The sequence below is a fragment of the Natator depressus genome, chromosome 3 (genome assembly GCF_965152275.1).
Source record: "Natator depressus isolate rNatDep1 chromosome 3, rNatDep2.hap1, whole genome shotgun sequence".
Lineage (NCBI taxonomy): Eukaryota > Metazoa > Chordata > Testudines > Cheloniidae > Natator > Natator depressus.
The window spans coordinates 114,045,645-114,070,464 of record NC_134236.1 but is presented as its reverse complement, the minus strand read 5'-3'; the positions used below and the strand labels follow the sequence as shown (position 1 = coordinate 114,070,464).

The following is a 24,820-nucleotide window of genomic DNA, read 5'->3' as shown; positions in this document are numbered from 1 at the left end:
AAATTTCATCATGGCAAAAGTTATACAGCAAGGCCCCACAAGGTTCCATAGTAGGTCTTGTGTTGTTTCATATATACTTTAATGATCTGGAAAAAAAGAGGGGTGGGACAGGGAGTGAGTACTGACGTAGCAAAATTTGCAGATGACACAAAAGTATCTAGTAAAAAGAAAAAAGAAAAGGAGTACTTGTGGCACCTTAGAGACTAACCAGTTTATTTGAGCATGAGCTTTCGTGAGCTACAGCTCACTTCATCGGATGCATAGCATATCGTGGAAACTGCAGAAGACATTATATAATGTATATAATATAGTATATAATGTCTTTTTACGAATACAGACTTTTTACGAATACAGACTAACACGGCTGTTACTCTGAAAAGTATCTAGGTTAGTCAGGACTAGTGAGGTACTTCAGAGAGATTTAAACAAGTGAGGTGAATGGGCAACACAATGACAAATAAAATTGTATTGATAAATGCAAAGAGAGCAATACTTTAGAGACAAATGGTGCCATTTAATTTGGATAGTAGATTCCTCAGATTTATTAATTTGCCCGTCTCAGTGTGACTGGCTTCTTTTAGGTAACTCAGTAAAATATTCTCTCTGGTTTCATAGGACTTAGTTAAGATCACTTACCTCTGTCCATTTATAAACTGTATGTTATCTACAATAAACCAAACAATTCCTTTGTCCATCTATACAGTGTTCTGGTAATATATGATACACTAAGACAGGATTCACTGTGGATTTGGGGATGATACACTTTGGTTTTAGTTTACCTGGGAAAGAATCTCTCCAACAGAGACAGAACCGCTCTTAAGGTGTACTGTCTCCTGAAAGCTCTCCACTAAAGAGATGTACAAAACAGATTCTAGCTGAAGTAACATTGTTTATTGTTTGTGTTCTGTTTTATTTAGTTTTCTCTCTCTCTCTCTTTCTTTAATAAGTCTCAGTTAATAGTTGTGTTTATTTTGTCTTTAATCATTGTGTCTTCTTAGGGAAGGTGAGAAGAACCCTAAGTGACTGAAATAGTGGAGGTCACATCTCCGAATTGGCATTGAATGACAATCATTAAGATTTGGCCCCTACCATTTCTTGTTTTTCTAGACAAGAAGATTTTAGCAATTTTGGGGAAAAATTAAATGGTGCTCATCACCTTAAATCACCCATTACTCCCTGCATAACGGGTAACCTCATCACCCTTGGAGTACAAGGAGAAGACCCTTATGCTGGGTTGAATTTAAGCCTAGCCCAGGAAAGAAAAGAAGGCCAAATTCTTAGTTGTCTCAGTTTGAGAGAATGAGGTCTTTGGATCTCAGCTGAAGAACTCCTGTGAATGGCATGCACAAGACTGGGCAGGAGCTCCCCCCTTCTTTCTACTGCCTGGGAAGAATTTAGAGCATGGTCCAATGGTTAGAGTGCTAACCTGGGACTCAGGAGACGTGGGGTCAAGACACTGTTCTGCACAGACTTCCTGCATGAACATAGTTAAGTCACTTGGGGAACGGAGACATGGAGAGTATCTGTACAATAGGGATAATAGTACTTTCCCTACTTCAAAGGGGTTCTGAGGATAAATAGGTTAATGATTGTGAAGACCTCAGATGCTATGGTAATTGGTGCTACATAAGGACCTTAAATTAAAACCGTAAGTAATTTGACATAACTCCATTGCCAAGACAGAGATAGGTGCTTGGGAAGGAGAACATTCCAGAAGGCTGGCTGCAGTTGAATATAAAATCATGTGAGGTGGTCACTTCAGAACTCAGACTCTGGAGTAGGGGACTCCTTTCCTGAATGCCATGGCATCTTTGTGGAACCCTGTGTGTCTTTAACTTCAAATTCCATACAGGCTAAGGCCATGCCTACACTCCAGCAGCTTAGCTACACAACGCAGTAGCTATGCCACTGTAATCCTGTAATGTAGACTTATAGACTCAGACTTTTAGGCCAGAAGGGACCATCCTGATCATCTAGTCTGATCTTCTGCACATCACAGGCCACAAAGCCTCACACACTCCTGTAATTTGCCCATAACATCTGGCTGAGTTACTGAAGTCCTCAAATCTTGATTTGAAAGACTAAGTTACAAAGACTCCACCATTTACTCTAGTTCATATGAGCAAGTTACTCATATCCCAAGGTGCAGAGGAAAGCAACCCTACTCCCCCCTCAAGTATCTTTGCCCATGTGACCTTCCCAACCCCAAATATGACAATCAGATAGACCCTGAGCATGCCAGAGACACCCATCAGCCAAACACCCAGGAAAGAATTCTCTGCAGTAACTCAGAGCCCTCCTCTTCTAGTATTCCATCTCTGGCCATCGGAGATACGTGCTAATAGCAGTAGTGAATGGGCCATGTGTCATTTTAGGCACTCATCATACCATCCCCTCCATAAACTTATCAAGTTCAGTATGGAGACAAGTTAGGATGGTTCCCCCCCGCCCCCCCCCCCATTTCCCTTAGAAGCCTGTTCCAGAACTTCACTCCTCTGATGGTTAGAGCCTTCATCTAATTTTAAGCCTACATTTATTGATTACTAGTTTACATCCATTTGTTCTTGTGCCAGCATTGGCCCTTAACATAAATAACTCCTCTCCCCCTGATGTTTATCTGTCTGTTGCCAGGTTTAGGGGCAGGCGACCACCTGGGGTGCCAGCTTGGGAGGCTCTGGGCTTGGGGTGCAGTTTTTGTTGTTTGTGACAAAAGGGAAAATAGAATGTTTGAAGTAAAATGTTTCAGGTATTCCGTATGTGGATTCATTTTTCACTAACCTCCAAGGCTACAACGGCACGAACATGAAGGGAAGAAACAGTGGCACCCAGGCAAGGGCCCTTGCACTGAATCCAAGAGCTTTCTTCATGCCTTGTGGCTGCCATTCCCTCAACCTGGTTGTGCCAGATGCAGCGTCATCTTCTTTAGATTCAGTATCTCTCTTCGGAGTACTGCAAAGGATATACATCCTGTTTTCAGCATCAACTATCAGGTGGAAGATCCTCACAGACAATGTTACAAATCTGACTGTGAAGCCACTAAGTAATGCTCGCTGGGAGAGCTGCATTGACAGCGTAGGGCCAGTGAGGTTCCAAGTGACTATGGTTTATGATGCCTTGATGGAACTAGTGCAGTCAAGTACAGCCAAGGCTGGAATCCAACACAAGGTACAAAGCCTGGCAAACCAGATCACTGACTTCAAATTTCTGGTCTCAATTGTGGTTTGGCATGATATCCTGTTCCAAGTAAACCTTGTAAGCAAGGCATTACAAACTCAGTCGATGGACATCATGACCACTACTACTTTGACGAGAAGCTGCCTTGATTTTGTTGTGGCCTAAAGAGAAAATGGATTTGAAGATGCCATCGCTGCTGCCAAAGAAATGGTGGAAAGTTGAGTTGAGCCTGTCTTCAAGGAAACGTTTATTCATCGGAAGAAGAGACAGTTTGGTTACATGGGCAGAGATGAGGTGATGGGTAGCCCAAAAGAAAAATTCAAGAAGGAGTTTTTTTGCTCGCTTGTTGACACTGCCCGAGTGTCCACTGAAGAAAGACTTGGGAAAATGAAGCACCACAAAAAGCCTGAAAGATTTTATATGACCTTAGTAAGCTGCCACAGACAGGAAAACACTCTTGAACAATTGTACATATGGACCTTCACCAGATGCTGACACCTGGGGAATGTTCGGATGTCAATAATAAAGACCTCTACGTCGATTTGGACATCAGTCACATTTTGCCACATGGGAAGCACTCTTCACTTGCCAGTCTTTGGATCTCTCTGACGCTGTGCTTCACTTCACGAGGGCAAAGGTGAGAAAAGCTAAAGGACTGGGGTTAAGCTTTTGAACTAAAAGACTAGGGTTAACATTCTAAGGCTGTCACCTACAGTAACACTATTTAATACTGGTCCACCTAATGTTGGTGCACAGTTCAATTTCTTGATGTTCGTACATTTCAGTTATTCTTAAAATTAAAAAAAGTTTCTATAAGCTTAGAGGAAATTAATTTTTTATTTGCTTATATTGGCATGAATAAATACAGATCCTAACTTGCAAATTTATCTTATATAACAGGAATAAATCATGCATGGAAATTGTGCCAAGTCATGAAATGGACTACAAATGCAATAAAAAATAAGGTATTCAAAAGTTTAACAAATGGAAGTGGGGGGGGGGGCACTGAAGACGCTCCTCGCTTGGGGTGCCGTTTGGTCTATGGCCGGTCCTGCTTCCAGAGAGCAATCATATCTGCCCTCAGCCTTTGTTGTGTTAAACAAGCCAAGTTCCTTAATTCTCCTCTCACAATATATGTTCTCCATGATGTTCCTCTGTTCATTCAAGTAGCCCTTCTCTGCATCTGTTCCAATTTGAATTTATCTTTCTTAAATAGGGGAGACCAGAACTGTACACAGTATTCCAGATGAGATGTCAGCGGTGCCTTGTACAATAGTAATAACACTTCCCTATCTCTACTGGAAACACTTCACCTGGTGCACCCTAGGAGTGCATTAGCCTTTTTTCATAGCTGCATCACATTATTGACTCATTACTAATCACATCAGCCACACTATCAGAGGCTCGTTCACCTGCACATCTACCAATGTGATATATGCCATCATGTGCCAGCAATGCCCCTCTGCCATGTACATTGGCCAAACCGGACAGTCTCAATGTAAAAGAATAAATGGACGCAAATCAGAGATCAAGAATTGTAACATTCAAAAACCAGTTGGAGAACACTTCAATCTCTCTGGTCACTTGATTACAGACCTAAAAGAGGCAATATTACAACAAAAAAACTTCAAAAACAGACTCCGAAACACTGCTGAATTGGAATTAATTTGCAAACTGGACACCATTACATTAGGCTTGAATAAAGACTGGGAGTGGATGTGTCATTACACAAAGTAAAACTATTTCCCCATGTTTATTTTTCCCCCCCACTGTTCCTCACACATTCTTGTCAACTGCTGGAAATGGCCCACCTTGATTATCACTACAAAAAGTTTTTTTTTCCCCCTCTCCTGCTGGTAATAGCTCACCTTACCTGATCACTCTCGTTACAGTGCGTATGGTAACACCCATTGTTTCATGCTGTGTATAGAAAATCCCCCTACTGTATTTTCCACTGCATGCATCCGATGAAGTGAGCTGTAGCTCACGAAAGCTTATGCTCAAATAAAATTTGTTAGTCTCTAAGGTGCACAAGTACTCCTTTTATTATTGACTCAGTCATCCTGTGATCAACCAATACACCCAGCTCTTTCTCCTCTTCTGTCACTTCAACCTCAAATCCCCAGCTTATGGCAAAAGCTCCTGTTAGATCCTAAGTGCATGACCTTGCACTTTGAACTATTTCATACCATTTCTATTACTCCAGTTTCCAAGGTCGTCCGAATCTTCTTATATGTTATTCCAAACCTCCTCCGTATTGGCAGTACCTCCCAACTTTGTCTCCTCTGCAAATTTGATTAGCAAAAAGAAAAGGAGGACTTGCGGCACCTTAGAGACTAACAAACTTATTAGAGCATAAGCTTTTGTGCTTATGCTCTGAAACCTGTCAAATTTTATTAGCACATTCCCACTTTTTGTGCCAAGATTATTAATGAAGAAGTTAAATAAGATTGGTCCCAAGGCTGAGGACACAGATTGCAATGACAAAAAGAGCTGTTCACTGCCACAGGAACTTCATCTCCAAAAGTGACAGTAGCTAGGTCGCTGGAAGCATTCTTCTGTCAACCCACCTGTATCTACTCTGGGGGTTAGGTTGACACAGCTACGGCATTGAGGGGTGTGGATTTTTCACACCCTGAGCACCATAGCTATGTCAGCCTATGCTTTAAGGGCAGACCAAGCCTAACGTTTGTTGTGTTTCCCACAAAAGCACAATTTGGGAAGTGAAGTTTAATTGGTTTTGGGTGTTAGCTAGATGCCACTGAAACACATTTTCAGCCTGAAGTCATTTTCTAACCAGCTTGTTTCTTCTTGAAGAGGATAATTAGTAAATGTATTGAGAGCAACTGCCCACACCATGCAACCAAGTACAATATTATTCCAGTGAGCAGAAGCCATTATCCCCATATAATCAAGCAAAACACAAAAGTTATCAGTTAGAATTTTATTCTCTAGTCCCAATTTAATGAAAGTACATCTACCATTTAACAAAATGGCCAGTCTCTGGATTATTTTATTTTATTTTTTAAAGTGGATGAATATAAACATAGAAACGGACTTAAATTGAAAAATTCAGATTAACATCCTCAGTCTTGGCACATCTAAAAACAAAGTGGGATGTCCCTTCCTGGCAGCTACATACAGACAGGTACCTCCACAGAGAATCGTTAGGCTCACTGGGCTACATGCCAACCCAAGAGTCTGCTTGTGCAGATCCAGTTGCATGAGCAGGGCTTTGTTTGGACTTTAAAAAAAAAAAAAAAAAAAAGGCCAGTTGCACTGTGGCTGACTCATGATTTTATCATAGATCATTTGGGGTTTTTCTTAAAACCCCAGTAACTGAAGGCACATGATTACATAAGACTCTCAGCTTTCATTTAAAAGTACATTTCAAGCCCTTATCTTTGCAGAGAAAAACTGGAAAATGTAACCCACTCACAACCCAGATTAAAAAACACAAGCTGTATTTTAAGTCTCATTTTTTCGGGAGGGTCAGTGGGAATGGTGGGGAGGGAGGTGCAGCACTTATCTCATGGTTTTATGAGCATCTAGGGTGGCAATGCTTGGAACACCCTGAGCGTACGGTTGTTCCAATCCTGGCTTTTGGTTTGGGCCCATCTCTAGTCCTATTGTACATCACTGACAACAGCTGCTAGATTTCCAGTTAATGACACTTCAGATTATAAGTATAGGTAAAGTATCCAAAAACTCAGGTTCTTATCCAAGTTGATCGAGAAATTAATATGTTCTAGAAATTGGGCTAGTAATCTCATGAAATCAAGCTCACTTGTAGTCAGTTCATGTTTTGGACTGGGTCCTATTCATCTCACCTCCTGTGGCCTTCCCTAGGTCTTATGCTATCACCGCAAAGGACTTGTGATTTAACATGCAATACATTTCTTTCTCCTGTTTGAATTCCTGTTACACAACAGGAGTAACAGGAGCTTTTATTGGTAAAAGCAATAAATTTTTTTTAAAGCCAAGAAGAATCTCCAAATCTGCATTTAAAAAACAGGTTTATTGCCTTCCACCCCTTTAGAAACGGAATTCCAACAGGAGAACGAAGCACTCTTTTGGGTTAGGTCATGTGCCAATTACGCCACAACAAACAAACTAGAGACCAGCTCACAAGGTCAGCTAAAAACCCATCTTAAAACTTGCAATCCCTTGGAGTTGAAGAGCAACAAGGAGGTGGAAAGTTAAGCAGTTATTTGTCAGTCTTTTCACTTAACCCAGCATATTTCCTGCAGGAGCAAAATGGTTGGGGTCCCCAAGGGATTGTTTTTGAAGAGGCTAGCCAGATATTTTTTTAAAATCAGTTTGTCCTTGTGTCAAGGGTAGAGCACCCAGCCCTGGAGCGATTAAGTACTAAGCCCAGTGCCCAGATTAATATGAGAAGACATAATACAATACAATAACTGGCAGTTCATGTGCAAGGTACATCTAAGAACAAAAGGGAAAAAAAGAGGACTCTTGAGATAGATAAAACCCTAGAGTGTCCATTCTATCATTGCAAAAAGTTTACAGCGCCCGTTGGAATGGAAACAGAAAGGCCGCACTTTCGTAAGCGTAAAGACATGAATCTTATAAACTAGCTACACTTTAAACTGCATTCCTGCCCCTCTCCTCCCCCTCCTTCCCCCCTCGGTCTAGTATCATGTACAATCAGCAAATATTAACCAGCACTGGACTCCTTCCCCCAGGGGATGTTTGAGAAGGCCAGGAAGACCAGGAAAATTAAGGAAAATCTGGATACAGGAGGTGCCAAGTTCAATGGGACCAGGTCAAGGAACTCTCCAACAATTGTTTTTTCTCCCAGAAAAGGAATAATTCAGGAAGTTTTTAATTTATGATATTGCATATAGTTATACGTATTAAGAAAGAGACTGAAGTTTAAGAGATATGCACAGGGGAGAGAGAATTACACATTTTTCAAGTTTGAGTTGGCAAGAAAACTCACAGCATTATAAGCAGGTTCTTAAAAAAAAAAAAATCAGGATAGGCCTCTGGGAGTGGGGAAAACATATTATTAATTCAAGCTATGGAAGAATGCAGCATGACAAAGCTTGAGGCATTAGATTCTAAAACTGATTTGGTTACCTAATGCGTTGATAGGCTTGAAATTAAAACTAGAACAGAAGGATGCAACTCATTGAAGATCATTTATTACTTGCACAAGGTGTGAAAGTCCTTGAGGGACAACTTTAATTAAGGGTTAAGGGCCAAATTAATCTCTGGTGTAACTACTGTAGTCAACCAAGACATTAAATCCTTCAGACTAATGCAGAGGACTTAAATCTCCATTACAATGTACAGGCTGTACCTCCGGAGGCTGCATTTTCAAGTCAAATCCAGAAGTGGCAACCAGATGTTATTAATAATTGTGTTTATTAGAACAGTACTCTTGTGGTACCTATCACACACTCGTGATCCAAAGTTTGCCACCACTAAACTTTCCAAGTAAGGTAGGCCCCCATTCTTCAACTGGCTGTATGCAGGCATAGGGACCTACCCACTGAGCTAGTTGCAAGATCAGAGCCATAGTTGGCAATAGAGTTGTCAGTACTTGCCAGTGTTTTGAGTTGTTACTCACCTGTGGAAGGACCGTGCCTCTCCCACCCGCTTATTACTTCGTGCCACCCTCTACCTTCAAGGTCTCAACATTAAGTGCATAAGCAGACTCTTAGCTAGATCTTCCTCCCACCCTGGCTGTCATTTTTAATCCCTTTGGAAGGGGACTTTCCACCCCCACCCCGCAAATGCCCTCTTCTCAGGATTGCCAACTTTACAATTTACTTCTGCGGGCAAAAGGAAGCTTACCCCATGACTAGAAGAGTTTTTAATAGATGAGTATTTGGGACAACCAAGTTATCTGCTTTTCTTCTCTAGCACAGGAATTTACTGACCTGCTCTTGTTGCCTCCAGAGTCACATAGCTGGTGTGATTAAAAGTCAGGTGGGCTGGAAACAAAATCCTTGTATGTGCTAGCTAAGTTTAGGCCATTGGGAAAAGTGGATAGTGAAGATTCCACACTGCTTTGGTGCCAGCTACTTCTGTAAAATATGCGCACACTAATGTGGAATTATGCAAAAAGTGTACCCTGAAAACCTACGTTCTTGTTGGCAACTCTGCTTGTATACTAAAGAGGCAAAACAAAACTCTGCTTCAAAGTGCATTCATTCTGGAGCCAATTCAGTATAATTCACTAGCAGTTTTTAAAGCCAAAGGAAATTTGTATTGCAGCCAAACTTGGCCCTTTTTATTCAAGTTGCCCAGTTAGGCACTGAAGATGGCTTGCAAGATCTTTTTAGTTTCACTAACAGTGTGTGCTATTGAAAGCACACTCAAGTACTGTAGAGTGCTAGGAACACCCACACAGTATAAAGAAATAAGCACCATGAGATCTTAAATCAACAAGTTGATTTCTCCTCTCACACCAGTGAGCCAAGAGTAGCTCCATTAAAAGTCAAAAGAGGAGAATCAGACCTTGCAGGTCCCCAGGCACGTTATACCAGCTGGAAAGAAAGGCTATTTAGAGTTCATTTCTGCTTACCAAAACACTTTTTAAGAGTGAAGCATTTACTGCATTACAGCTGGGGGAGTGGAAGCCCTTCCCAGCACTGGCCCTTCAATAGTTACACACTGGGCAAAAACAAAATCGCAGACGTTATCCTTGATTTTAGAAATCAGCTCTAAGGGCATGATCTATCTGTTCCAAACAGTTCCTGAAAGGATGGTACCATTATTTCCAGCAATATCTGCTGTGTGCAAATCAGAAGATCACAAAGGAAGCAATTAATGACAAAGACAGCATATTATACCTTTCTGGCTAATTAACATTTAGCAACATTATGCATAATTTTTAGGCAAAATTTAATATAGTGACAATTGTTTGTGAAGAAGCAGTGTAATTATCAATATATTTGTGATTTGGTGTTGTTTTAGTTGTACTATACTTCATTACCCCAGGACTAGAAAGTTTGCCATACTTAAAAAAAAAAAAAAAAATCTTTATGGGCCCAAGTCACAAAATTCAGACACAGATTCCAAATACCACAACTCTCAGAGCGTTCAGACCTAGGATGTTGCTACCCATAAGCCAGCTGCATTATTCAGAGAAAGCAAAGTTCTGTGGTGTTTAGAACTAGGGAGTTTTTCTAGGCCCATCTCCATTATATGCATGAGGAGAAACAGGTATCCAAAGTTGGGAGATAGTAGGGGAATAATATTCATGTAAGCAGATATTGTTCCAGTTACAAAATAAATATAACCACGAGTCTCCATGCTAGTGATAAGTCTCTCGAACTGGAATGTCTCTCATTGTCAATACTTCACTGAATTATTACTTTGGAGATTATGAAAAGGTCTAAGTGTGTACATGGCAGTATGTTTTCTAGAGGAAGGCATGTGAAAGCCCCATAATCATCTCACATAATGCATTCTCTAATGACTAGAAAGGACAACTTGAACTTTGTACCAAACCCAGAATTTGATTTCAGTCTGCAGAGACTATTGAAATCTAATACTCAAACATTTGAGGCTAGGTGGTATTACCCCCAAGCCCAGGGTATTGGGCCAGCCTAAGGTGGACTGACATGTATTGACCAACTCACTCCTTCTGTGTATACATCCCTATAACTATCATTGAATATATGCGCTAGTAGCTTTGGGAAGTGTAGATGTAACAAGAGTCACAAGTTCCATTTATTTGAGTAAATATCTGGTAAATAAAATCATTGATAAACATTACAAAATTAAATACATTTAAAAAAGCTTGCCAGTATACATAAAATTCACAAACATGTATTTCTTATTTTTAAAAATAAAATATGTTAAGAGCACCTTTGATATAAAATGCCTGACTAAACTCATCTACTGGCATATGGTAGCTTATGGAACATCTGGAAAATGTCCTTAATTAAGAAGTGTCAGGGATCCACTGAAAGTATTCCATTCTTGCTTTCACAAGAAAGGAGGACCCATAACTAACAAGCCCCCCCCCCCCCTAGTTCTGGGGACAGAGCTCTAAACAAATGCTACGCTATTCTTTATTCAAAGGGGGATCTGCATTAAAACCTGCAATGCAAAACAGTGCTTTTGGTTTGTTTTGGTAGCACTTCTTTCCCCCACACTGTGAAACATTTTTTAGATGGCGATTGACATTTCTCTAGGTATCACATCAGGCTCTTATACAGTAGGTTAATACAACTCTAACACACCATGAGGTGAAGAGAAAATGATCTGGCAAAGCATCAAAGTCAATAAAGCAATTAGAAGTCTACAAATTAAGCCCTTAAGAAACTCCCCCAGTTCTCATATGTTGCTTTCTGTATGAGAAGATATACTGAAATTCTTCACCTCGGTGTTTTAAAATGGATTTAGAAAATGGCAGTACTCATTTTGGTAACCTAAACTGTTGCCCTCTAGTAACATGTTTGCTTCAGCAACCATTTAAATAGTTTACTGTAACAATTTCCCTTCCAGCCACGTGAAACAGTATTCACACCCCCACTTTACAACTTATGTACATACAAGCACAAGAAACTTGACATCCATGAGTTAAATATACAGCCAACTTAAAACGTTATCTAAGTAGTTGCTAGGGGAAAATAAAAAGGCAATTCTTCTAGCTCTGCAAGTTTACATACTCTTCTGATTCACCATGTGGGATTGCTGCCCTTCATTGCTATGACATGGTCACTAATGCCTGGGTTCTTCACTGGTTCAAAAATCCTTTAGTAGGATAGTTGAGCAGCTCCAAAAATGTTGATATCCTTGATAAAAAAAACCTGACACTTAAAAAAAACCCTTGAAAGCATATGAAATAGGACTCCCTTGAGTAAATGTCAAAACTGAACCAAATAAAAAAAAAAGTTGCTCAGAAAGACAACTCTATTTTAATAAACGTCTTGTAGTCAAAGTCCCATTTCCCTTGCTTGGTTTTTTATAAGTGTGCTACTATTTGAATAGTTATATACTCTTCTTGTGAGGGGGGCTTAGCTTTCTCATCCCTCTTATCCGAGTTAGCAGTTCTCTGATAAATTCCTAGGGGAAAAAAAAAAAGATTAGAAAAACAATATTTTGCATCATCAAGACATCATAGTTTTGGTTTGTATTTCTTTTTTAAAGGAGGAACACTAAAGCAAACTATACAAGCTTATCCTGGAGATAAGATTTTACTGATAAGGTGGAATTTATATGAGCTCTTGGAACCTTAAAGTAAAGGCTACATGCACACTTCCATCATGAAGTGGAAAGGAAAGAAACTCATTATTCCCTCCATGTGCAATATAACTCAGTTGCTATCCATCTTCCACCCTTTTATCACACAAGTCTATCTGACAGTTGTCCACTGGGCAGCTTGCTTCAAAAGCTAGAAGCAGCAGCTCACGTCAAATGTTATGTTTCAAACTTACGGCTGGTCTGTTTCAAACTTACGGTGGTAAATCAATTTAACTTACGCGACTTCAGTTACATGAATAGTTAGTTCCATAGTAGTTAGATCCACTTACCGCGGTGGCTACACCTTATGCTTCTTGGGGAGGTGGAGTACACAAATTGATGAGAGAGTGCTCTCCCATTGATTTAGCATGTCTTCACCAGACCCGCTAAAATCAACACTCGCTGCCAATCTACTGGTAAGTGTAACATGCCCTTAGTCTTTTTTTTTAAATGTAGCTCTCTATGAGATCAGAGTTAAAATCTAAGTGCAACGAGGTGTTTTTACCTGCACTTTCTTCAAACACAACAGGCAATTTTGGTAACCTGCCCTCAAAACATGTCACCTTCAGGCAGAGATCAAGCTCAGGAAATTTCAGCCCCAGAAGGAGAGTTTCAGAAAGCTACAATCTTGAAAAATATGAAGTTATTATGAAAACTCTGACTACAGTGGTTACTACTGAGAAATTACTGACATTTACGCCACATCTACAACGGAAAAGCTTGCCAAAAATGTTCCCTTTCCCCATCACTGTTAGCCCCACTTTTGCCAAACAAGTAGTCACACTAGGGTTCCCCCTAGTGCTACATGGGTCCCAGAGCCAAACCCCATTTTACCACCTTTTTAAATTAAAGGAAATTTAATTAATTGACACAATAATAGTGGGTCTGGCTGAGAGATTCTTGCCCACATGAGGTCTCCCAATGGTGCTTTCACAATTTCTGCGGAAGCTAGGTCACCACACGTGATAATATATGTAAGTTGACCTAGTGTAGGCAAGGCTTACATCAGGCAAAACCAGCCACTAACATCTAGATACAATATGAGTGGTTAAGGATGGTTTTTAAACTTTAAAAGGGCCAGTGCTGTTTACAATAACAAACTTATGCACATAGGTGGTCCTTAATCAAGCTAGTAGTCTGATGGACTTCGAAGGGCTTTTCTTTCACGTTTAAAGATTAGTTATGAGTCAGGGTTTGCAGAAATAGACCACAATTTAAAATTGTTTTGTTATTATTTATCTACTATTATTTGTATATGATCATAGCTTTTAGTTTACATTTAATGAATTCTGGTACAATATTACCTCTTAATACAGGTAGGATAAGGATTGTCCAAACAATTTATACAAAATTAGTTTATCCCCTGAATCAAAATTTTGATTAGATCCCAAAATTTGTTTAGTTGGAATTCCAACTAATCTGAAGATTTTTGATGTCATTTGAGACTTTTGGATAATTGAGTTTACCAGTAGTGCCATATGTAGTACTGTAAAAACATATGGTGATTTGTTGACGTAAGTACTAGCACATGTGAGTGTCAGCTTGGCATTAAGTTCTTAAATACCGAAATATAATATAGTTATGGGTAGCAAGCCAGGAAATAGCTGACAAGACAATTCCAAAATGGAAATGAAAGTAATCAATAGACCTAGATTTAAAAGATATCTTCATTAATGTCGCTATAGTGATATTAAATAAAAATGAAGCCCTTTGCTTAGCCCGTAACAAAAGTTGCACTTCCAAGTTTCATTCCCTGGGGGGAGGGTTAGAAATGCCAGTGAACAAAGTCAGCACCTACATGCCACACTGATAGGCTCAAATAAACGTGTTGAAACCCTGATAAAACAAATGCTTAAGTTTGTTTGCTACCAGGGCTACAGTATTTATGGGAGATGTCACTATGAGTAACATTTATGGTTAGATATATATTTAACTCAAGAGAGGGGTTGGTGTGTTTCTGGATGGACTGCGTGAGTCTCAACACACACTATTGCAATACGGTAGAAGGAAAGCAAGCTTCTTCCCTGCCCATTTAGAAGAGATTTGATGGGGGAAACAGATTTTTTAAAACCTGAAATAGATTTCTCCCTCAGCTGTCCCAAATGAAAAAAAAGTATGCATCAATATCTCAAACACTCGATTAAGATATTTCTTCTCCTCCTAAAACTTTTTTCCTTCCTTTCTGCCCTATTTGATCAGCCTCCCATTCCCTTCCTAAATGCCTGGAACTTCCCTATCTGCTCCCAGAAAAGGTTGCAGTACTTCACCTCCTTTCCCCCCTGAATAGGCAGCTGCAAAACATCCAGTTCAGAACTTGGCTGACTCTTTAATGTCAACAGGACACAAAAGAGTTGATCAGCAACCTGTGTACCTAAAATGTGAATATAGGGACCCGTATAGCTGCACTTCCGATACTGGATTGCTCAAGTTTTCCTATTTGAAATGTGGCCATGGAATTCCACTGAGCTCCTCTCTCACCCCTCCTTCTAGAGGAGCTGTTCAATAGTTTTCCCCCTGTGATATCAAATTTAACTATGACCAGCTTACTTTCAGATGAAATCTCTGTGTAAAATGAAAGCAAACAGACCCATGGGAGATTATGAGCGATCAGTAGAAGAAACACTGTTTTAGAAATTCAAAGAGGGTTTCCCCCTCCTCCTTTGAAGTAGAACCACAACCCTCCTACACCTTATACAGAGTAAGAGGCTTTCATTTTACATTGGAAATTTCAGCTGGTTGCTGCTTAATACTCCCAATAGAACATCAAAATAAGCTGATCTGACTGGCTGGTAGGTGGAGAAGAGAAATCCCCAGCCAGATGTAAGCTAAGTGAAGGGTGTTGATCAGGAAAGGAGACAAACCACACAAATTACCATTCATTTAAGGAAATAAATGAAGTTATTAGAAAGGATTTCCCCCTCAGGAGCAATTTTACTTGTGATAAGGAATTCTAAACCATAAACTATCAACGCATTTGTAGGTTGCAGATACTTCACACCATGCGGTAGTTAATATATGCCACAGGTATGCAGTGAAGCAAGCTCGTAATCAGAGTGTTTCCAGAAGATTTTTGCTTTGCACTGGGCATCATTCTGCCCCTGATGCCTGCATAAAACTCAGATGCTAATACACAACTGTGCCTTTCTGCTCACATTCAAAGCAAAGAACAGCTGAGTAAGCATGCAAAGAGAAAGCAAGAAGGATCTCACAAGGCTGCAGATTTGTTTTCCTTGGCTGGTTGGGAGATGGGACGATGCTTCATAATGGTTTATTGTGCATTCATTTTATAATCACCAAATTAGCTAACTCAATACTTCTGGCACAGCAATGGCCCTTTGCTTTCTTTAAATGCTACACAGAAAGGATTGAAATTGGTTGTCTGCACCTTTTATTCTTTACGGGTGTAGTAGGAGGCAGCTTAATATGTGGGGGGGCTATTTGCTCCCCCCACACACACACACACACCCTCAGAAACAGTTTACTTTTACATTAGAAATTCTGGTTCTCTCTACCTTGTTTTTCTTGGAATGCTTGATTGATGATGATTGAGAATTGACAGGATTGACAGTCACCATGCAAATGAAAGCTGATTATGTTAAAAAAAACCTGATTTTTTTTAAAAACCAAAAACACTTCCCTTTCCAGGTTTTGTTAACATCTATTTAACTCATATGCTTGAGAAACACTTAGGAACAACAGTTCTGTTAAAGATTCAAAGGGCTAAGATAGTTTGCTCCTTGCTATCTCCAAGGAGTCCCTGCAGCAAAACTTGGCACCCCTCTTATTTTTAAAGAAGAAAAAACAAAGAACCACACTAAGTAAGGCCTTTAATTTCAAAGCAGGGGGGGAAAAAGGCACAAACCCAGTTTAATTTCTTTTGCAGGTCACCTCTAAACACAATTTGTTACAAATGTGGAGATCCCTGTTAATGAACCATGGGAAGCCATTGTTTCTGGAAGACATGCCTTTCTAATTCAAAAGAGCAAATTTTCATGAGAGAGAGAGAGAGAGAGACTAAATCTCTATTTCATTTGAATTCATTTATATTCAGACCTTCAGGCATTTTCCCGGTCTCCCCCCTCTAACATTTTTCCTAATCAAAGGCATGCAGTTCAGATAAAGCCGGGGGGGGGGGGGAAGAGATGAAATGCTAATTCAGCAAGAGGGGAAATCATTTCACCTCTCCTCTTTGGAGGTGTGATTCACTGTTTTAATGACCAACAATGAATTCCAGGTTTCCTGTTTAAGTTATTCCAATTAGTTCCAGAGTCTAATTGGACACCATCCCAACAGATGTTTCTCCACATGTACAGGATACTTGTGATAAGAGCTCCTCTTAGCCTAGAAATACTTGGAATCCTATACAGAAGCATTTCAAGTCTGGTTTACAAGACAAGCCAAAGAAGGGACAGTATTCATTCGCACAAAGTAACCTTTCCCTCCACAGTCTTCGCTCTCCACAGCCAAATAAAACTCCTGATAGGGTTATTGAGCAACACTGGCCACAGGCGGAGGACATCTCTTCAGAGGGACACTGATCAGCTGGAGCAATACAGGAACAGTGAGCTATCACTGTGTTGGTCCCAGGACATTCAAGAAATCAGTCCAATAAAAGATATTGTCTCAATAAAGGAACAGACGGACAGGTCTTTATACAGGTGTGTGTGGGGGAGAAAAATATACAAAGCCTCAGTTGCCAGCAGTGTGCTAAAGAGAATGCAGGGTTTGTTCCCTCTCTGGGCCAATGGTGGGGCGGGGTGGTGACAGGTGCCTCAAAAGGGGAAGGAAGGAGGTGGAGCCATGGGTCTACTTTCTCTCTCCGATCTATATTGGTGTGAGCAGATAGCAGTCCTCTTGCACACTAAGCTGCTCACTGAAACATAATCCCTTCCCCCAAGTTGTCCTGGGGATAGTGCCACTTCATTGGGACTGACCTTTCCCATCTCTATTGTGGCATTTAGCCAGTGGCTTGTGGAAGGTATATGGTGAAGAGATCATATATCCTGAGTATTCCCACACCTGCTGAACTATTCACAGGCACTGCTGTTTTTGCTGTTTCTTCTCCCCCACAAAGTGCACCAGCATCACTACAATGGAAACACAGTTCTGGTCCTTTGCTTATATTTGTGGTATTAAAAGAAAGAGAGCTTGCCAGCCACATCTGTAGAGTAAACTGCACAATATGTGCATTGTGTGAGGCATGCCCAAACATTTGTCCCAAACCATAGTCCAAAAGCTTTGTCACGAAGCTATCATTTCCTCTAGTTAGAAATTAAACTTGGAAAAACAGATCTGTAGGGAAATGCCAGCTCAAACGCATTCTTCCCAATGCAGGACTGAAAACCTCTCCAACGCTCCAACTGTTCAAGTAGCGAGGGGGCACTGATTAAGTCACTTAACTAATAGAGTCCCGTACTTCCTTTTGCTGACTCCATTCATGGATACATGATGTTGTTAAGCACATAATTTCCTGCCCAAGAGCTGCAGTGAAGGGCCAACTGCACCTTTGCCATGAGACACTGTTTGACTGGTTGAAAAATGCCAATAATTCTCAAAATTTCCAGTGAAAAGCTTTTTTTTGACATTTCCACTCAATGCTTTTGGTTTCCCCTACTTCTCTTCCTTTCCTCCCTTTTCTCAGTGGAAAATAAAGGGTAAAAGGAAGAGTAAAAAAAACAAAACAAAACAAAGTTTTCTAGCATTTTGTCAAAAACAACTTTCAAGAGAAATTGAAGTTTTCTATCTCTGGTATGTGTACATACATACATACATACATACATACACACACACACACAGTCAGAGACAGCCTAGACATGAATTATCAAAATTACCAACCTCATTGGCCTTGTTTACAACAGGAAATCTCCCATCATTGTGCTAGTCACTGTGGCAGCCCCACCAGCGCGAGCACTAATGTAGACTAGCCAGAGGTTTCTTAGACTTGCTCTGAACCTATCTTACACTAGCATTCTCACTATTGCTACCAATGGTGGAGCTACACCAGTGAGAGATTCTCAGAAGTTAATACAGATAGAGTCCTCAACTTCTTCAAAATGGATGCCTTGATAAAACTCATTCTTTTCAGGACCACAACAGTTCTTTAATATTAAATTTTCAATAGATCAGCAAAAGAGTAAGTTCTAGTGTCCTCCCCGACAGATGACAATACCCAGAGGCTTTTCTGTGGTGCTCATCACTGCAACATGAGTGCTACAAACATACATTTATCACCACAAACACCGCCTGTGATTCAGAGTAAGCATCCTCGCATTTGACAGACAGGGAATTGAGGAACAGAAATATTGACTTGCCCCAGGTCTGTCTTGATCTTCTCACTCCCAGGACAGCGCAGAAAGGCCATGCTTCTTCCACAGGCTAGAGTATAGGGATGGTATTCTATTCTGAGAATGGCTAGCTGTTTTGAGTAGAGAAGCTCAAGTTCTTGCAGAATACATAAATATTAAAATCAACTGGAACATGAAAATTTATTAAGTGACCCTCATGGATAAAGAAAAATATGGACCCAACATATATTCCTCACCTCTTCGTGACAGTTATTTTGCAGACGAGACTTAAAATGCTCCTTAAGTTTCTCCACCCATCTAAAAAAGGAGCTACAGTAGTCTTCCAAAATATTCATTCACCACAAGACTGGGTCTTCTGTCACAGAAGGAACTCCCATTTTTTCCTTTCCATTATACACTATTCAAAAATGGAAGAGGAATATCCACTCTTAGGTGGTGTAAAGAATTCAGCAATACAATTCAAAGTCTTGCAGACTGAATTTTTCAAACTTGGGCATGCCAGACTTGGAGGCTTTTCTTTAAACTTATATTCTCTTCCCTAGACTGGGTTTTCTAGAGGTATCTCAGTTTCTCTTCAGCAGGTGTGACCTAATCACATTAAGGAAGCAGGCCTTTATTATTTATACTTTAAGATCTAACAGTATCTTGCAAAGTGTGCCTCTTAGCCACTGATTTTAGAAATACAGTGAAGTTGGCATCATGTGCCCAGAAGACATTTTTAGTTCCTGGCACACATGACCAAACTTGCTTCTGAGATTAGGGGACATATCAGTCACATTACATGTTGTTCTTGATTAAGATGTTACATTGAATATATTTAAATGGCTTTTAGTCAGTGGGTCTTATTTTATATGCAAGCCAAACTATAATCCATAATACCTTCATCAAAATAATTTGAAGATATTGAATGACTGATATTTCTTTATTTGAAATATTAAGTTTACAAAGTTATGAAAATGATAATTTACTGCAATATGCCAGCTTTAAACATGTTTAGTTCAGGTGAAAGTAGCAGCAATTGCTGTCTTACACAACCTAAGCTTTTAGAATAACTGATTATGCTCAGGTTTCAGAGTAGCAGCCGTGTTAGTCTGTATTTGCAAAAAGAAAAGGAGTACTTGTGGCACCTTAGAAACTAACAAATTTATTTGAGCATAAGCTTTCGTGAGCTACAGCATCCAATGAAGTGAGCTGTAGCTCACGAAAGCTTATGCTCAAATAAATTTGTTAGTCTCTAAGGTGCCACAAGTCCTCCTTTTCTTTTTGATCATGCTCAAGGGTCTAGTTGTATTTTACTTTGAAGGAAGATAAACACTTATAAATTAGTGCTATTATTACTTTAGATAATCTAAGAGAGAGAAAACCTTAAAACCTGCCACCTGCTGAGTGACCTAAATAATTCTGTTTCTTCGGATCAGAAAAGCCATTGAGTATTAATGCACAGAAATAACTCCTGAAACTTTCCTTAACCTTCCACCTCCAAAGAGAGTTGTGGAAACTAAGCAGAACTGACTTGAGATGAGCTGTAGCTCACGAAAGCTTATGCTCAAATAAATTGGTTAGTCTCTAAGGTGCCACAAGTACTCCTTTTCTTTTTGCGAATACAGACTAACACGGCTGTTACTCTGAAACCTGTCAATCTGCAAAAGTGACACCTTGTCAAACATATAAAGTAGGGGGGAGGGATAGCTCAGTGGTTTGAGCATTGGCCTGCTAAACCCAGGGTTGTGAGTTCAATCCTTGAGGGGGCCATTTAGGGATCTGGGGCAAAAATTGCAGATTGGTCCTGCTTTGAGCAGGGAGTTGGACTAGATCTCCTGAGAGTCCTTCCAACCCTGATATTCTATGATTGTGTGAACTTCAAATTAGTGAACTTTGACTTTATTAGCTTTCCTTTCATGTGCTGTAAAATTGCAGATTTCATACTACATTAATTTTTTTTGGTTAGAACTCAGGATCACAAGCATTTTTCAGGTGGTAGATGTTTAAATGTTAAGTCCTTGCCAGAAACAGAACTTACCATATTTGAATTACAGCTCATTAGAAGGAGAAATGCCACACACTACACTTCTCTCTCTACACACACACACACACACACACTCTTGCTCTTATAGAAATAGTTCACATGCTAGTGTGATAAACAGACAGATTTTTTTTTATAGATATATAGAGAGATATATAGATATAGAGATACAGTGTGTGTGTGTGGTGTTTTTTTTTTCTCCCATGTCCCAGGATTTTCTCTTTTCCCCTTCTCAACCCCAAACTGGGCTGATTACCCCACTGGCAGAGGAAGAAGAGACCCTGCTCACTGCAGTCTGTCAATTCTGCTCCCCTGCCAGCTCAAAGGGTCACCAAGGGAGTGAGGGGAGACTCTTCAAGGTAAGAGCATTGCCTCCATTTCACTGGCACAGGAGTCAAGGACCAAGAAATTAGAATACTAAAATCTAATCCCCTATGGTGGTGCCTTCAAACTTTGGCTCTTTACTTTCAGTTTAACATTAGCGCACACACAGATCTACGTACTATTCCATTTAAGCTGCCATACCAATTAACCCTGTCTTTATTACTGTAAGTGCATTCCCTCATGCATACAGATATTTTCTAAAATTATGTTAAACACTGAACACCGCCTCATTCTCAAGTGTCAGGTGTATATTCAGAATACAGAAATAACATTTTTCTTGAGACAAATACAAACTAGACAGAATTTTGGTATAATAAACAGATTTTTAAGCAAAATAATTTTAGCTTAAACTAATTTTGTAATTATTAGTTTGCTCTCTTGCCCTACCCTTCCCTCCCAAAAAAGCCATCCTCACACATTTATCTAGTTGGGAGAATGGGGTAATCTTGCAAGATTAAAACAAGAGAGATACTCAGAGCCACTCTCAATAAGCCCAAGTGAGCTACTAGCATCCTGTTCTGCATCTCTTCACCTCAAAGTCCGAGAGACATCAGCAATGTCAGGTTCCTGACCAATAGCATGAAAAACAATTGAAGTTCAATGGCCTTTGCTGGAATATGTTGACTGGGTCATCTCAAACATAGCACAACTACTCTAAGACACATCAGAAAGACCTGGCCTTTTAGCCTGGTATCTCTGTAGGAATCCCAGCAGCGTACCACGTCTACCATTTCCATCGCACTGAAGGATAAGCTATACAAGCATTAGTATCCAAGTCTTTCTGAGCTACTTTTCCATCATCCCAAACAAGAGACTTCATTGGCCATGGCTGCAGCAATTGGTCATAAACAGACTTCTCCAGTATACGGTTCAGTAAGAATTTAAGGCAGAAATAGACAAAGAATTGTCCTTTCAGCCATAACAGAGGTTTTGCCTGACAGATTGCTTCAGTATTCTGTTAAAGAAAGCAGGTCAGATTATAGCCATTTCAGCCCTGTTCTCCCTTGAAGCAGAACTATGTTACCCAAAGCCTTGTTTAATAATGGCACACACCCCTGTCAAGCACAGCTTGACTACAGCAGTTACCAAATAATGGAATCCAAGCTACTGTGCATTCCCCACCCACAACTGCAGTATCTTAGATACCACTATTTGGCATTTGTTCAGAAAGTATTGATTTTATAATGGGGACCACTTTATTTAAAATGAACTGTTCAGGAACTTAAAAGCTTCCATCATGCATTTTAGTAGTTCAACTATTCAAAATATCTGTTAGATCACCAGGGTCACTCTTCCTAGTAAACATGTGCAATTGTAATATATTAAAAGTGGTATAGGTGCTTACAAATATTTTCTATAGAAATACTAAACTTCCATCCGAATATCCACTTAATAGAAGTCTGTTGGCTTAATCATTCCACTGTATTGTATTTGTATCCATTTATAAAGGTGGCTGGACACATACCGCTCAAACAAATGTCTATAAAATAAGATGTAAGTCTCTCCCCAAAGATAAGCTAAAAAAGACAAGAGTATAATGGTCTTGCTTAGGAGACCATACAATACATTTAATAGGTTGAAACAATGTTATGCAAATATAGTCATTTGGTCAGTTAGACTTTTATCATTTCAGATGAAGTAATTCCATTTGTTCACGTCTTCACATCCGAGCTTCACATCTTGATTTAGGTGTTATTGAAGGCAACCAAAACATTAGAGAAGGACAAGTAACCCTACGTTTATAGTTTGCACATTTTACCTGCATCACAAATCAAAACCCTAACACTTATCTAGGAATAATCAACTTTCTTCCAAAGAGCCCAATCCTGCTCCAGTCAAATAACAGAACTCCAGCATTCCAGGGGAGACTGTCAGGCCCAATCAGCATTCCCATATTTTTACCTAAAGATATAGATATAGTACGACTACACTGTTTTTAACAGGGAAAAATGGTATTCAAGAAAAGGGGTAGTTTACCTCTGTTGGTTTGTAGCAATCTACAAGAACTTCCTAGAAGTAAAACATGAAAGAAGTCTGTATTAAGTCATGTATTAAGTTTTGAATACAGTTTCTGTACTAAGTTTTGAAAAGTAAAAACAAATCTATAATCTGAGACTATCGTACTTTCATAGTGTTTTTCCCATATATGATCAAGCTAGATCAATGAGCTTTCATGTAGCTTACAGAGGAGAGATGTGCAATCTTTACATTCAATAACCCCTCCCAGAGCGTAGCAGCATAGGAGCAGCAAAGTATCTATAGCAGAAAGGGACTACACCACTGGGCTCAGAGGGGAAGTAGTAGCAGCTTCCTTAAAAAGGAATTCTACATTAAAAATCCCAATTTGTAAATCTCCAAGGAGACAGAGAGGAGGAGAAGCTAAGATTTCATACATACAAATACTACCCCCAACACACCCCAAGATTCAAGTAACTTTTTACTGGGAGCTTTTCACTAGGGCATCACTAATTGGGTTCTTTACAGACCTTCCTCCCTGTTCACATGTTTACTAGATCTTGTTTCATTTCCCCTCATATATCTTAACTATTACCCATTTTATGGCAAGTCCCGCACTGGCTTCAAGTGTCTTTTCCAGACACACAATTATTCTTCTTTTCTCCCCACTCTTCCCTCCCCCACTCCATTTCATTAACATTTACCTCAAACAAGACTATGTAATTAGACCAAGAAGTCTACTGTAATTGCCTAATTCAGATGACATACTTTGGATTTCCCTGTTTTGTTAATTCTTGTTGTTGACTATCTTGATTTGCACCCCACATTTTAGATAGAGCCCTGAATGGCTACCAATGGGTTATGCTTTTACACTCAAAAAATTGCAGGTGTTTCAACAGAAGCTGTAGTTATTTTTTCCATTGCTAGGAAAAGATTAGTAATGAAGACCACAGGGATCAGTACACATGCATTAATAGGGAATAATGCCAACACTGTCATGACCAGAAGACCCACTGGTTTCTGAGGTTCTTAAAGTTAACGTGGGTTTTTCCTCTTCATATTTTACAATACTAATGACACTTGGAGAAAAGTTAAGGTGATCTACTACTTCTCAGAATAATTATCCCTCTCACTAGTGTACTGGACATTGTATTTTTACTATTGTCATCCTCATTCAAGGAGTTTCCTCATAATGCTAGGGAATCTGTTTACATTCAGACAGTAGTCCTAGACAGGTTACATTAAATTCCCTTTTCTCAAATTTAGGAAATACTCATTCTAAGGCTACCACCAGAAGCAGAGTCATTCAGAATTAACATATCAGGGTGACTATATCTTAAGTCAGCTATATGCTCAAGTTTACTTAAGGAAAAATATTTTACCTGTAATTTGATAGCTCTCTCCTCTTCATTAGTTGCATCAAGAAGGTCATCAATGTCAATTTCTACATCTGGCATCTCTTCTTCCTGCAAAAGGAAAAAAAAATCAGGTTGAGTGCATTAAGTTGTCCGACTCAAAAGCTGAGCTGGCAGTCTAGCAATAGCATGTACATTACCATCTGCTGGGGGTCAGAGGAGAAAGAAATCAATTAGAGACACCAGGTTGGTTCTTCATTCCTAGGCCAAGAGAGGTCACAAACAGCATGCTTAGGCCTTGGTAGTACAGGAAGGGAGATTTCTCTTAACTCTTCTGACAATTTCAGGAACAGTGTTAACTAATTCAAGAATAGCTGCATACAGCCCTCCTTGGATTGGAG

General features: G+C 39.8%; 1 protein-coding gene and 1 long non-coding RNA gene across 3 annotated transcripts in view; one reads left to right on the top strand and one right to left on the bottom strand.

Moving 5' to 3' along the window:
• Window positions 1-3,712: 3,712 nt before the first annotated feature.
• Window positions 3,713-24,820, top strand: part of LOC141984984 (uncharacterized) — a 52,181-nt gene continuing 31,073 nt past the window's right edge. Inside the window, exons 1-3 of the long non-coding RNA XR_012638845.1 lie at window positions 3,713-3,811; window positions 4,075-4,139; window positions 20,937-21,083. This is a non-coding gene — a long non-coding RNA (uncharacterized LOC141984984). The remainder of the gene's footprint in view (window positions 3,812-4,074; window positions 4,140-20,936; window positions 21,084-24,820) is intronic.
• The window catches only part of PPP1R14C (protein phosphatase 1 regulatory inhibitor subunit 14C), a 66,147-nt gene continuing 52,223 nt past the window's right edge, over window positions 10,897-24,820 (bottom strand). Inside the window, exons 2-4 of one of the 2 annotated variants that reach the window (XM_074948607.1) lie at window positions 24,447-24,530; window positions 23,086-23,118; window positions 10,900-12,219 (exon numbers count right to left, since the gene is read on the bottom strand). In XM_074948607.1, coding sequence (XP_074804708.1) covers window positions 12,145-12,219; window positions 23,086-23,118; window positions 24,447-24,530 — 192 coding nt within the window. In that variant the 3' untranslated portion in view covers window positions 10,900-12,144. Of the gene's footprint in view, window positions 12,220-23,085; window positions 23,119-24,446; window positions 24,531-24,820 lie in introns of both variants that reach the window. The other variant, XM_074948608.1, reaches the window with a different exon arrangement.